This window comes from Salmo salar, chromosome 23, assembly GCF_965601325.2.
Source record: "Salmo salar chromosome 23, fSalSal1, whole genome shotgun sequence".
In the NCBI taxonomy this organism is placed as follows: domain Eukaryota; kingdom Metazoa; phylum Chordata; class Actinopteri; order Salmoniformes; family Salmonidae; genus Salmo; species Salmo salar.
The window spans coordinates 36,579,507-36,594,848 of NC_138313.1; the positions used below are offsets into that span (position 1 = coordinate 36,579,507).

General features: G+C 42.9%; 1 protein-coding gene across 1 annotated transcript in view; it reads left to right on the plus strand.

The window, feature by feature from the left end:
- The window catches only part of LOC106584500 (protein MON2 homolog), a 61,559-nt gene extending 46,936 nt beyond the window's left edge, over positions 1-14,623 (plus strand). Inside the window, exons 27-34 of the mRNA XM_082968081.1 lie at positions 1,142-1,159; positions 1,974-2,102; positions 3,081-3,271; positions 3,453-3,513; positions 3,617-3,740; positions 4,148-4,355; positions 7,166-7,248; positions 13,864-14,623. Coding sequence (XP_082824207.1) covers positions 1,142-1,159; positions 1,974-2,102; positions 3,081-3,271; positions 3,453-3,513; positions 3,617-3,740; positions 4,148-4,355; positions 7,166-7,248; positions 13,864-14,027 — 978 coding nt within the window. The 3' untranslated portion in view covers positions 14,028-14,623. The remainder of the gene's footprint in view (positions 1-1,141; positions 1,160-1,973; positions 2,103-3,080; positions 3,272-3,452; positions 3,514-3,616; positions 3,741-4,147; positions 4,356-7,165; positions 7,249-13,863) is intronic.
- Positions 14,624-15,342: the final 719 nt, after the last annotated feature.

Here is a 15,342-nt window from a genome sequence, read left to right on the forward strand (position 1 = left end):
CGCTCTCGCACGCTCGTCTCGATACCTCAGATATTTTCCATTGATGGAATGTTGAAACATTTTCTATCCCAGTCGTCCGTTTCTGTCCAGACTTTCTGAACATGGTCATCCCCCCCGTCTCGTGACATTAATTAAGCCCCTCCCCTTTATTTTGTCTGGTCCTCATTTGCCCCGCCCCCATTGTTCTAATCAAAAGACACACAGCTAGGTCTTTTAAACCGCATCAGCAGCCATAAACTATCCCTCTTCTTTCTCTCTCTCATTCCCACCAGCCCCTCAGGCTGGCAGCACGCTTGTCCCTCAGGCTGGCAGCACGCTAGTCCCTCAGGCTGGCAGCACGCTAGTCCCTCAGGCTGGCAGCACGCTAGTCCCTCAGGCTGGCAGCACGCTAGTCCCTCAGGCTGGCAGCACGCTAGCCCCTCAGGCTGGCAGCACGCTAGCCCCTCAGGCTGGCAGCACGCTAGCCCCTCAGGCTGGCAGCACGCTAGCCCCTCAGGCTGGCAGCACGCTAGCCCCAGGTGACATTTTTCCGGCTTTCGGCAGGTATCAGACCAAGTTCATAATTCTTCCCTTTTCTCAGAATGAAGGACAAGTGAGATTCACTTAACTCGTACAACCCTTTTTTTTAAGTAGGCTATTGGATGATACCTGCTTTGTTCACACTGAGTTCAGAACAGAAGGGAATCTTTAAAACAAAGCTAGGATCTCATCTCAGTGTTATCCTCACTTGTTTGTATTCTCACACTTACAAAAGAAAAGCTGTCAAACGGTCTGGTCTTTGATGAAATCATCTGGTGTAGCAGCTGCTGTGCCTATCAGGGGAGATGCAGTATGTTGTATTGATGAGTGGTTTTGATTTCATGGTGGTGGCTGAATCAGCTATGCTAATTAACGCCATTGCTACTCTCACCAGTAAAAGCTCCAAGTCTGTCTGTCACTTGACCTGTCAGTCATTCATACTGTCAGTCAGTTTGTTGTTCAGTCAAACCGTTAAGAAACATGATTGCCACTGTCAGTCAATTGGTCAGTGGCGACAAGTTGGTATAACACCAGGCTCCAGCAAACAAGTTAACTCCAACCTTCTTCTCGTTGTTCTGTTTTTGTGTTGTACTATCCATCTACTCACTGGATCAACCTTTAGATCCAGCTGTTTGCACCGGTGAGTTCCACCTCCCCCCTTCAGCCCCCTTTAGTACTGTATTGTACTGTACTCAGCTGTGTATTACTGCTCAATGGTCCCATCACTACTACAGTAGATGAGGCATTTCACCCACCGCATGCATGGTAAGACGTTGTCTACATCATCACTCACTCCATGTTACCTACCTACCCCTATCTGTTCTGTCCGTCACTAACCAGTCCCTCCAGGATTTCGCTTGGAATTTTTGTGAAATTTGCAGGCCCAAATTCTTGATTTTGTTGCTGCAATTCGGACATTTTGCATGGCGATATGCAATGATTTTTTGGTCCGATTCGTCGCAACAATTCTGTCAACGAGTTTGTTGACGTGTGAGTTGATTGAACCATATTATGCGGTAAATGTCCGGTGAATTGTTGAAATTGCGAGCCCTCTTTGTGTTCTGTGGTCATGGATCAGTTCTATGTGATAATATTGCGATGGTTTGAATGTTTTATGCGGAAATAGTGTGACGATTGGTCAAATCTTCAAGCCCTCAAATAATATGCTGGGAATTGTTGATTTTGCTAAAAGAAAATGATCACGGAATCCTGAAGAGGCTGACTAACCAGTGGATATGCCTCTCTCTGAATCTACTACCTACCTGTCAAGTCCCATCCTCCTATCACTTATCTTACTGACTGTTTTAGTGTCGTGCTGTCCATATTTGCACATGTACAGTATTTCTACTACAAGTTATATGGTGATTTGCTCCTCTTAGTATTTGAATGGAGGGATGTTTTCAGCTTTAGTTAACCCCCCCTCTCTCTTTCTTTCTCTCTCTCTCTCTGTACAGGCAGAATGGGTTGCCTTAAACTACGTGCCCTTTGCTGAGAGGTCCCTGGAGGTGGTGGTGGACCTCTACCACAAAACAGCCTGTCACAAAGCTGTCATCAACGAGAAAGTCCTACAGAACATCATCAAGGTGCTGTCTCCAACATCACCAAGACATGTTATTTTGTTTCGAAGTGTTCATGTAAAAGGAGTTGCTCGGAAACTGGAACTCCTAGTTCTGGTTGTGAAACTACTACTCCATAATTTAACATGTCAACGCCATTTGAAAAATCTTTCATATCTCCCATTAGTCTATCATACTCCAGTGACTAGTGTTTCTGTCATGAACAAGCTGCTCTTTGTCGTGGGAAGAAACATCTCAAAGCTGTTAGGTGTTCCTCTATTGTTTCCTGTGGGTCAATGACATACCAAGTTGTTTCTCAACAAGCCCTGGTCTGGTGTGTGTGGGACGATCTGACTCCCATTATCTTCTTAAAGCAACTCCCAGGACTTCTACTCTGCTACGAACTCAGAGTTTTTCTATGGATGGGTTCAAACCAACCCTCCTCTCCTGAGAACAGAGGTCATAGCCATAAAATCCTAACCTTTGGGAGGCCAGCTGTGTATGGAACGAGGGAGCCGTTTTGTTTCTCTTCCGTTGCTTATTCCTTCCATGGTTTTGAGACTAAAATGCATAGACATCGATGGCTCAAGACATCATTGTTTAGATGTGTCTGTGATTGATGTTATACCTGCAGGTCTCTGCATCATTAGTGAGTCACACACACAAGACCATCAGGAATACTTGTTTTCCCTCCTGCACTAGCAGATCGAGCACCAGGCACGTCCACACGTTGAAGACTCCCATTGTGTTTCCAACGCCGCTTCCCCTCTCATTACAGAGAATATGCTACACATTATCTCAATCACACTACATCTAAATATGAACCTTTGTGATCTTAATTTCCCCGTTACCCTCTCTCCTTTCTCACATAGATCCTGAGGAAGTAGCCTGGAAGTCGAGCCTAGGTGTTAGCTAATCCACTAGCAGACCTGTCAACCAGGCTGGTCCATACATTGAAGACTCCCATTCTGTTCCAACCCCACTCTTTTTTTCCTTCCTCCATAGACCCTGCGGATGCCCCTGGGCCTGAAGTATGGGTGTCCGTCAGAGAGCACGTGGAAGCTAGCTGTGTCATCCCTGCTCAAGGTGCTGTCCACTGGGCTGCCCGTGGCCCGTCAGCACGCCTCCTCTGGGATGTTTGACACTATGTGGCCAGAGCTGGCCAACGCCTTCGAAGACTTCCTTTTCACCAAAAGGTAGGCACACCCTTTCTCAGACAGTTCATAAAAAATATGAGGAGCGATTTCTACACATTGCACCTTAAAATGTAATGTTATTCTGGGAAACAGGCATTGATTCAGTATTTACAATGGATGGAGGAATGGGTCTTGATTAGCCATAAAGCAATAGCTCATTAATTGCGTTTCTGTTTTACAGCACACCTCCAGACAATATGTCCATCCAGGAGTTCCAGAAGAATGAAGCCATTGACGTTGAGGTAAAGACCTGACTGACTGACCACACTTTAACCAGTCTTTGAATTGTATTACTGCCTTTATTCCTGCCAATCTCTGAGGTCTGTGTGTGTCCTCTCTCTGTAGGTGGTGCAGTTGATCAGCACAGAGATCTTGCCGTTTGCCATCTTCATCCCCAAAGACTTTGTTGGCCAGATTATGGCCATGCTTAATAAAGGATCCATTCACTCACAGTCCTCCTCATTCACAGGTAAGGAAAGAACACCAACTCTTATTCCAGTCCCGTTTGCTTTTCCCCTAACGATATGTTAACATAGGCCTTACACTTCTGTTGGTCAACATTTTGGATTTTCCTTTTATTAATGAATCTATAATATATAATGTTGGTTAAGGGCTTGTAAGTAAGCCTTTCACGGAAAGGTCTACACCTGTTGTATTCGGCGCATGTGACAAATTAAATTTGATTTGATTAAAACCGCAGAAAAAAAGATGTATTTTCTAGCATCACCTCTGAAACCAAATGTTTTTTGTACGTTTCTCATTCTAGTTATTTAGTAGATGCTCTTATATCACAGTGACTTACAATAAGGGCATTCAAATAGGTATGACAACCACATATCACAATCTTTGCAAATACAACCATATTTCCCTCCACAGAGGCAGAGGTAGACGTGCGGATGCGGGAGGAGTTCTCCAAAGTGTGTTTTGAGACGCTGCTCCAGTTCTCTTTCAGTAACAAGGTGTCCACGCCCCAGGAAGGCTACATCTCCCGCATGGCCCTCTCCGTGCTCCTCAAGAGGTCCCAAGACGTGTTGAGGCGCTACGTGGACGATGAGAGGCTGAGTGGACGCTGCCCACTGCCCAGGTGAGTCTACTTACATCACTAAAATGATTTCTAGAACAGGGATGGTGAGACCACGACCCCTGTAGTAGACGCACCAAAAACCAGCATATTCAGCACTTTTATGCACCTTTTTACACAATTTGCATTCAACTTTAACAAGAGAGTGCTTACACTGGTAAGTACTTCAGCTGAGAACTGGCATCAGTTTCTCCATATTCCTCTAGTCTCGCTCATCATTTTACTTCCCCCTAGTCTCTCTCGTCCTTTCTCTTCCCCCCTTTCTCTTTCATTCTCTTGGTATTCATACAGTGCCTTTCGGAAAGTATTCAGACCCCTTGACTTTTTCCACATTTTGTTAGGTTACAGCCTTAATCTAAAATGGATTAAATAGTTTTCCCCCCCTCATCAATCTACACACACTACCCCATAATGACAAAGCAAAAACTTTTTTTTTTAATGTTTGCTAATTTATTGAAGAGTTAATTTATAAAAAACATTTAATCACATTACATAAGTATTCAAACCCTTTATTCAGTACTTTGTTGAAGCACCTTTGGCAGCAATTACAGCCTCGGGTATTCTTGGGTATGACACTACAGGCTTGGCACACCTGTATTTGGGGATTTTCTCCCATTCTTCTCTGGAGATCCTCTCAAGCTCTGTCAGGTTGGATGGGGAGCTTCGCTGCACAGCTATTTTCAGGTCTCTCCAGAGATGTTCGATCGGGTTCAAGTCCAGCCTCTTGCTGGGATCACGCAAGGACATCCAGAGACTTGCCCCAAAGCCACTCCTGTATTGTCTTGGCTGTGTGCATAGGGTCGTTGTCCTATTGGAAGGTGAATCTTCACCCCAGTCTGAGGTCCTGAGCGCTCTGGAGCAGGTTTATATCAAGGATCTCTCTGTACTTTGCTCTGTTGATCTTTGACCGATTCCTGACTAGTCTCACAGTCCCTGCTGCTGAAAAACATCCCCACAGCATGATGCTGCCACCACCATGCTTCACCGTAGGGATGATGCCAGGTTCCCTCCAGACGTGATGCTTGGAATTCAGGCCAAAGAGTTTAATCTTGGTTTTCTCAGACCAGGGAATCTTGTTTCTCATGGTCTGAGAGTTAGGTGCCTTTTGGCAAACTCCAAGCAGGCTGTCATGTGCCTTTTATTGAGGAGTGGCTTCCGTCTGGCTACTCTACCATAAAGTGCTGCAGAGATGGTTGTCCTTCTGGAAGGTTCTCCCATCTCCACAGAGGAGCTCTGTCAGAGTGACCATCAGGTTCTTAGTCCTCCCTGACCAAGGCCCTTCTCCCTCGATTGCTCAGTTTGGCCGGGCGGCCAGCTCTAGAAAGAGGGGGTTCCAAACTTCTTCAATTTAAGAATGATGGAGGCCACTGTGTTCTTGAGGACCTTCAATGCTGCAGAATTTTTTTTGGTACCCTACCCCAGATCTGTGCCTTGACACAATCCTGTCTCGGAGCTCTACAGACAATTCCTTCAACCTCATGGCTTGGTTTTTGCTCTGACATACTCTGTCAACTGTGGGAGCTTATATAGACAGGTGTGCCTTTCCAAATCATGTCCAATCAATTTAATTTACCACAAGTTGTAGAAACATCTCAAGGAGGGTTAATGGAAACAGGATGCACTTGAGCTCAATTTCAATTCTCATAACAAAGGGTCTGAATACTTATGTAAATAGTATTTTTTTTTTTTTATAAAACATTTTATGCATTTGCAAAAATTTCTAAACCTGTTTTTGCTTTGACATTATGAGGTATTGTGGGCAGATTGCTGAGTTTTTTTTTATTAAATGTTTTATCCATTTTAGAATAAGGTTGTAACGCAACAAAATGTGGAAAACGTCAAGCGGTCTGAATACTTTCCAAAGGCACTGTATGGGGTAGATTCCCTGGTAGGTGTACTGTCATCCTAGAATGTGTTCTGTGTTTGTTTACCATGGCGGCATAGTGTAACAGTCTTTTCACTGTCTTCCATAGTGGACAGAGGATGAAGCTTGATTGCCAACTTCTCAGGTTAATAGCATAATTACATTTGCATCCTTCAGATACACACCTTTTTTCAAACTGCTCCTGTTCCTTTTCTATGTGTTTTTTTTCTCTATTACCTGAGCGAATTCCACACTGACTCATACAAATTATATACAGTGAGTATACATACCATTAGGAATACCTGCTCTTTCCATGACATAGACTGACCAGGTGAATCCAGGTGAAAGCTATGATCGCTTATTGATGTCAATCCACTTCAGTCAGTGTAAATGAAGGGGAGGATACAGGTTACGTTTTTAATACTTGAGACATGGATTGTGTGCCATTGAGGGTGAATGGGCAAGACCAAATATTTAAGTGCCTTTGAAGGGTGTATGGTAGTAGGTGCCAGGCGCACCGGTTTGTGTCAAGAACTGGAACACTGCCTGGTTTTTCACGCTCAACAGTTTCCCATGTGTATCAAGAATGGTCCACCACCCAAAGGACATCCAGCCAACTTGACACAACTGGGGGAAGCATTGGAGTCAACATGGGCCAGCATTCCTGTGGAACGCTTTCGACACCTTGTAGAGTCCATGCCCCGACGAATTGAGGCTGTGGGCAAAAGGGGAGGGTGTAACTCAATATTAGGAAGGTATTCGGTATACTCAGTGTATATATTCATGCCTCCAGCTGCAAAAAGGGGTTTTCATAAAAAATGTTTTACCTATGATTTGTTTGAAGATTTGAAGGTTGGTACTCATTGTATGTCCCCTTGTTTGTTTCTTTTTTTATGCACTACATGAATATCTAAGTATAATTATTCCATTCCTTTTATTTTATTTAAAGGCAACAAGTGACGGAAATCATCTTTGTCTTAAAAGCGATCAGCACTTTGATGGACTCACTTAAAAAGACCCAGCCAGAAAACGGTGAGTAGAAATAAACTACTTAGGAAACACACTGACACTTATTTTACTATGTCAAGCTAGGTTTCCAGCCAATAGGCGACAGATTTTCATGCGAATATTCCAAAATCTGCATAAAAACATATGCACATTTTCCCCCAACTTGTTCATATCAAATTTTATTTGTCACATGCTTCGTTAACAACAGGTGTAGACTAACAGTGACATGCTTACTTACAGGCCCTTCCCAACAATGCAGGGAGAAAGAAAATATGGAAATAGAAAAATAAAACACGTAATAATAAATCCACAGTGATTAACTATAAATTGGCTATATACATGGGTTACCAGTACCAAGTCGATGTGCAGTGGTACAATGTGACTGAGGTAGATATGCACATAACTAGGAATAAAGTGACTAGGCAACATGATGGATAATAAACAGTAGCGGCAGCGTGTGATGAGTCAAAAAAAGTTAGTGAAAAAATGGTAACTATTTGGTTAACTATTTAACTAAATACTACTTTTTGAGGATCTGAGGGCCAAATCATTTGCCTCCTGAGGGTGAACGGGTGTTATTGTGCCCTCTTTACAATTGTGTTGGTGGGTATAGACCATGATAGATCCTTAAGCCATTAGCATGCTTCAGTTCGGCTGGCCCCTAGCCAAACTTGGCTAACCGAACCGAATGAGTGTGTTTGCATGCTTCCTTAAACCTCTTATGGACAGGCGTTCCGCTCGTCAATATCCAATGGTAGCGCCTGGCGCGAAATACGAAAAACCTTAAAAATGCTATAATTTCAATTTCTCAAACATATGACTATTTTACACCATTTGAAAGATAAGACTCTCCTTTATCTAACCAGATTGTCCGATTTCAAAAAGGCTTTACAGCAAAATCAAAACATTAGATTATGTCAGGAGAGTACCCAGCCAGAAATAATCACACACCCATTTTTCAAGCTAGCATATATGTCACAAAAAACAAAACCACAGCTAAATGCAGTACTAACCTTTGATGATCTTCATCAGATGACACTCCTAGGACATTATGTTATACAATACATGCATGTTTTGTTCAATCAAGTTCATATTTATATCAAAAACCAGCTTTTTACATTAGCATGTGATGTTCAGAACTAGCATACCCACCGAAAACTTCCGGTGAATTTACTAAATTACTCACGATAAACGTTGACAAAAAACATAACAATTATTTTAAGAATTATAGATACAGAACTCCTTTATGCAATCGCGGTGTCCGATTTTAAAATAGCTTTTCGGTGAAAGCACATTTTGCAATATTCTGAGTACATAGCTCGGCCATCACGGCTAGCTATTTTGACACCCACCAAGTTTGGCACTCACCAAACTCAGATTTACTATAAGAAAAATTGGATTACCTTTGCTGTTCTTCGTCAGACTTCTACTTCAACAACCAATGTTGTTTTGGTTCCAAATAATCCATAGTTATATCCAAATAGCTCCGTTTTGTTCGTGCGTTCAAGTCACTATCCGAAGGGTGACGCGCCGGCGCGTTTCGTGACAAAAAAAATCTAAATATTCCATTACCGTACTTCGAAGCATGTCAAAAGCTGTTTAAAATCAATTTTTATGCGATTTTTCTCGTAAAATAGCGATAATATTCCAACCGGGAGACGTTGTATCCGTTCAAACACTGAAAGAAAAACATGGAGTCGTCACATGCACGCGCACACCAGTGTCATTGTTCTCAGAAGGACCACTCTCCAAAACCCCTGCTGTTTTTCACCCAGACTGCAGAGCTATTATTCCACGTTCTGGCGCCTTCCTAGAGCCAATGGAAGCCTTAGAAAATGTCACGTTACAGCAGAGATCCTGTATTTTTGATAAAGAGGCTATAGAAGGATAAGAAATGGTCAGACAGGGCACTTCCCATATAGAATCTTCTCAGGTTTTGGCCTGCCATATGAGTTCTGTTATACTCACAGACACCATTCAAACAGTTTTAGAAACTTTAGAGTCTTTTCTATCCACATCTACTAATTATATGCATATTCTAGTTACTGGGCAGGAGTAGTAACCAGATTAAATCGGGTACGTTTTTTATCCGGCCGTGAAAATACTGCCCCCTATCCCAAACAGGTTAAAAGACCTTCGGTTGAAAAACAAGACAAAAGCGGCAATAGTATTGTTTGTCCATTTTGAGACCCCGTACTCAGAATTAATCTAAGATGGCTCAAGAAATCTGTCATTACAACTACCTAAAAAAGATGTTTGGTGCAGTATTTTTCAATTAAAACATTTGCATGAAACGAGTAGTCTCTCTTTGAATGACAACAAAGACTTTGATCAACAGTATGGATTCTTCACTAATCATCGACGATGGGGCGTAGACTTCGGCTTGTCTCCAGAAAAAATGTGTGCTCGAACAGCCGAAAAACCCCTTACCGAAGTTCAAAACGAACGAAAAAACATCACAAAATGTCGTCATAATATACAGTGCATTTGGAAATAATTCAGACCCCTTCCCTTTTTCCACATTGTTACGTTACAGACTTATTCTAAAATGGATTAAATAAATGTTTTTCCTCATCAACCAACACACAATACCCCATAATGACAAAGCGGAAAACATGTTTTTAGAAATTTTTGCAAATGTATAAAAAAAAACATAAACATAAATATTCAGACCCTTTGCTATGAGACTCAAAAATTTTGCTCAGGTGCATCCTGTTTCCATTGATCATCCTATATATTTATATATATTTATATTTATACAACTTGATTGAAGTCCACTTGTGGTAAATTCAATTGATTGGACATGATTTGGAAAGGCACACACCAGTCTATATAAGCTCCCACAGTTGACAGTGCATGTCAGGGCAAAAACCAAGCCATGAGGTCAAAGGAATTGTCCGTAGAGCTCCGAGACAGGATTGTGTCGAGACACAGATCTGGGGAAGGGTACCAAGACATGTCTGCAGCATTGAAGGTCCCCAAGAACACAGTGGCCTCCATCATTCTTAAATGGGAGAAGTTTGGAACCACCAAGACTTTTCCTAGAGCTGGCCGCCTGGCCAAATTGAGCAATCGGGAGAGAAGGGCCTTGGTCAGGGAGGTGACCAAGAACCCAATGGTCACTCTGACAGAGCACCAGTGTTCCTCTGTGGAGATGGGAGAACCTTCCAGAAGGACAACCATCTCTGCAGCACCACCAAAAAGGCACTCTTCAGTAAAAGGCACATGACAGCCCGCTTGGAGTTTTCCAAAAGGCACGTAAAGGACTCTCAAACCATGAGAAACAAGATTCTCTGGTCTGATGAAACCAAGATTGAACTCTTTGGCCTGAATGCCAAGCATCACATCTGGAGGAAACCTGGCATCATCCCTACGGTGAAGCATGGTGGTGGCAGCATCATGCTGTGGGAATGTTTTTCAGCAGCAGGGACTGGGAGACTAGTCAGGATCGAGGGAAAGATGAACGAAGCAAAGTACAGAGAGATCCTTGACGAAAACCTGCTCCAGAGCGCTCAGGATTTGACTGGGGCCAAGGTTCACCTTCCAATAGGACAATGACCCTAAGCACACAGCCAAGACAATGCAGGAGTGGCTTCGAGACAAGTCTCAATGTCCTTGAGTGGCCCAGTCATAGCCCGGACTTGAACCAGATCAAACATCTCTGGAGAGACCTGAAATAGCTGTGCAGCTGTAAGGATGTAACGTAACAAAATTTGGAAAAGGGAAGGAGTCTGAATAATTTCTGAATGCACTATATGCACGAACTCTACCGAACTGTTTTGGCTGGGAAGTATGCGGACGCCTTTAGTGATTTGTACACTGAGAAACTTGAAGCTCTCGGCCCGTTCTACTACAGCCTGTCGACGTGAATGGGTGCGTGCTCAGCCCTCCGTTTCCTGTAGTCCACAATCGGCTCCTTTGCCTTGTTGAGGGAGAGGTTGATGTCCTGACCTCTTTCTTCCCTGTAGGCTGTCTCATCGTTGTCAGTGATCAGGCCTAACATTGTTGTGTCGTCAGCAACTTAATGATGGTGTTGAAGTCGTGCACAGCCACGCAGTACGGGGGGGGGGGGACTAAGCATGCACCCCTGCGGGGCCCCCGTGTCGGCCTGTCAAGAAGTCCAGGATCCAGTTGCAGTGGGAGGTGTTCAGTCTAGCTTAGTGATGAGCTTGAAGGGCACTATGGTCTTGAAGGCTGAGCTGTAGTCGATGAACAGCATTGTCACATAGGTGTTCCTCTTGTCCATTTGGGAGAGAGCAGTGAGTGCAATAGAGATTGTCATCTGTGGAACTATTGGAGTGGGCCCAGGGTTTCTGGGATGATGGTGTTGTGAGCAATAACTAGCCTTTCAAAGCATTTAATGACTACAGATGAGTGCTATGGGGCAATAGTCATTTAGACTGGTTATCTTGCTGTTCTTGGGCACAGGGACTATGGTGGTCTGATTGAAACATGTAGGTATTAGACTGGTTCAGGGAGAGGTTGGAAATGTCAGTGAAGAAAGTTTCCAGCTGGTCAGCGCATGCTCCGAGTACTCGTCCTGGTAATCCGGCTGGGTTTCCCTTTGTAATCCTTGATAGTTTGCAAGCCCTACCACATTCGACAAGCGCCAAGAGCCGGTGTAGTAGGATTCGATCTTAGTCCTGTGTTGACGCTTTGCCTGTTTGATGGCTCGTCGGAGGACGTAGCAGGATTTCTTATAAGCGTCTGGATTAGTGTGCCGCTCCTTGAAAGTGTCAGCTCTCGCCTGCAGCTCAGTGCAGATGTTACCAATAATCCATAGCTTCTGGTTGGGATATGTACCTACGGTCACTGTGGGGACGACGTCGTCAATGCACTTATTAATGAAGCCGGTGACTGATGTGGTAAACTCCTCAATGCCTTCGGATGAATCCCGGAACATATTCCAGTCGATGCTAGCGAAACAGTTCTGTAGTTTAGCATTCGCTTCATCGGACCACTTCCGTCCTGGGCGCATCACTGGTACTTCCTGTTTGAGTTTTTGCATGTTAGCTTTGTATGCGTTTCTGTGTGTAGAGTAAAGGTGATTTGGAGTAAAAGATGTCACCTGTGCCTCTAGTTGCGCAGGTGACATGCTGGATCAGCATTTTCTTGTTTGCTTATGGCCCTATACAGCACGTTGACTGCGGTCTTAGTGCCAGTATCGGTTTGTGGTAGTAAATAGACAGCTACAAAAAATAGTAAATAGTATGGTCTACAGTTTATCATGAGGTATTCTCATGAGTCTCAAGACTTCCTTAATATTAGAGATTGCGCACTAGCTGCTGTTAAGACACCCCTGCCCCTTGAGCTTTCTCGATGCTGCCGTTCTGTCTTGCTGATGCATAGAAAGCCCAGCTAGATGTATATTGTCCTTGTTCAACCACAACTCTGAGAAACATAGGATATTACAGTTCTTATGTTGCTGATCAAATTCTGTGCGTGATGACGTAATGCACATAAAAACACTTTTGCAGTTAAATTCCCATGTACCGAATAAAGAATACAAGTTAAATGGGTTTCCATCACATTTTCAACTCTACTGATGGTTTTGTAAAAATGAAATTGTTATATAGGGAATGTGCCCACTCTGGTCTTGGCGCATGTACGCTAGCCAACAGCTGGCAGATACAGTGTGGGTAGGTTTGCCTACATGATGAGATTATTATGGACAAAAGAGGGAGATTATTTTTATTTTTCAAACAGTAGCCAAGCATCGATCATCTTGTCACCAGAGTACGACCCTCAATATTTATTGGAAAGGAGCATCAAGCTCATCATCGTGCACTTTTACCACCCGTTGAAGTTCATCATACCTTATTTAATCTGTAGCCTAATAAACTGCATTCTTTCCTGAGTCATAGTCGGAGGACCACACAAGATGTCATTGCGTGACTCCCAAGTTTACTTTCGATATGATGGTTATTATATAAATATTTGCAGATAAAGATGTTTCCACCACCATTTTTTCACATAATTAATTTTAGAGACACATAAAGATCCCGCCTTGTCTAGCGTATTTAGTTTTGTCGACATTTGGAAAGTTTGCCTGTCGTGAAATGTTTTATCTGAAATGTACTTTAATCACATAATACGGTTGGATGGAAACCTGGTTTCAGTCATTATTAATTTGTGTCACAGTACAATGGGAATGTTTGCAAATGCAATTTATATCTGAAGAGAGATTTGCATGTACCCTGTTAGGTCAATTTACAATGTTTGATTTTTGGAATCAGAGGCAAAAGTAAGGCATTCAAAGTGCCCTTGAGGTTGTTTATAACCTCATTTTATCCAGACAAAAAGTCATTTATATTTCCCTCTGGCTTTCCATAAAAATAATGATTTATTTAATTGCTTTCTCTCTCACATCTGTCTCTGTGGCTCTCTCCTTTTCCTCTCCCTTCCACTCCTCTGCGTCTTCTTCCCTTTCCTCTTCTCCTCTGCCATCCTCTCCGTTCCACTCCTCCCGTCTTCTCCTCTGCTCTCCTTCTCTTCTCTCTCCTTCTCTTCTCACTCCTCTGTCCACCTTCCTCTCCTTTGCCCTCCTTCCTCTCCTTTCCTATCCCCACATTGCATCTCTTCTGCCTTTCTCTTTCCCCACCGCATTCCATGCCATCCCATGGTGTGTGTGTCCTTCAGTGGATGGGACCACGTGGGCCCAGGTCATTGCACTGTACCCTACCCTGGTGGAGTGCATCACCTGCTCCTCCTCTGAGGTCAGCTCAGCGCTGAAGGAGGCCATGGGGCCCTTCAAAGACTTTATGCAGCCCCCTGTCTCCAGAGTACAAAACGGAGAGTCCTGACTGTTCCAACCCCTTTTTATAATGAAGGAATTCATAATGAATGTGTCCTCCTGAGACCCAAACACACACTTCTTCACACAAGTGGATGGACGGATAGATGGACGGACTATTTTACTTCATATGAGCCCATCTAACAGACAGTAACCAGTGGCAACTGAGCTCCCCCGGGCGACTGCTCGGTCCACAACGACAACTCTGACCTGCTACACACGACATCATCAATGTATGCTTCTAATACACGCTGGTTGATACCACCTCCCATTCTCATTCTGACTGGCTGGACTTGTGTATTAACTGCTACAGTAAAACAATTGCAGTGTTTTTTTCTTTTGGGTTTTATTTTGATTTCTTGAATAGAGTCGATGTACAGTGTGTGGTTAGTGTTGATGTAATTAAGAAAAAACTAAAGTATTGGGGCTATATGGACCTTTTTAAAAAGATTGAGGGGTAAGATGAGATTACCTTTTGTGAAGTTTTTAACATCTAGGATTTTATTCCAAATCTTACTGTAACATTCCATTTCATCTTTTAGCTGACCTGAGAACGGTACTTGTCAGTATAAAATAAATGGGAGAGTTCTACAAACAATGAAATGATTTCTGTGTGTGCCTCGGTGATGTCCTGTCCTTAACCCTGTAATTGACTTGTATGTCGCTCTGTGTCATTTTCTTAAGCATCTGAGATTGTGGCAGAGCTTGCTGACTTGAGTTTAGAAAATGCATTTCCCACAATCCTAAACAACTAACCTGAATGGCATTTCCCGAAAGATTATATCAGAGGAATTCTGATGAATGGGTGAGTGTCATGGCCATAAAATGAGGACTTAGAATACTAGAAGGTCAGGGAGATGGTCAACCATGGTTTGCCAGTGTTGTGATAAGATATTGTGTAAAATATATCAGCACTGTATGTTTGTTAGCTAGCTAGTCAGACAGTTTTAGAGGAATGAATCCATAATTAGAAATATCAACTGCCCAATATGCCTACATTCCATTCAAACAATGCAGTCAATCTACAGCCATACACTGGCTCAAATCAGTTGGTGATAGAACTTAGACAAGTTGTAAATGCAACAAGTACTGATATTGTATCAGATAACACAACGCTTTCCAAGAAAGACCATCAAATGTTAAGATTTTTGTGGTTTACTATATTTTAGAATCTATTTACAGAAAATGTGTATACAACCTGTATAAACTGTATTTATAGTTATATGACTATATTTTAGGTTGACAATAATTCTATTAGACACATTTCTGATATTACTTTTATTTTCCTGCATAAGTAAAATCAGGATTGTGCCTCTACTGCCATT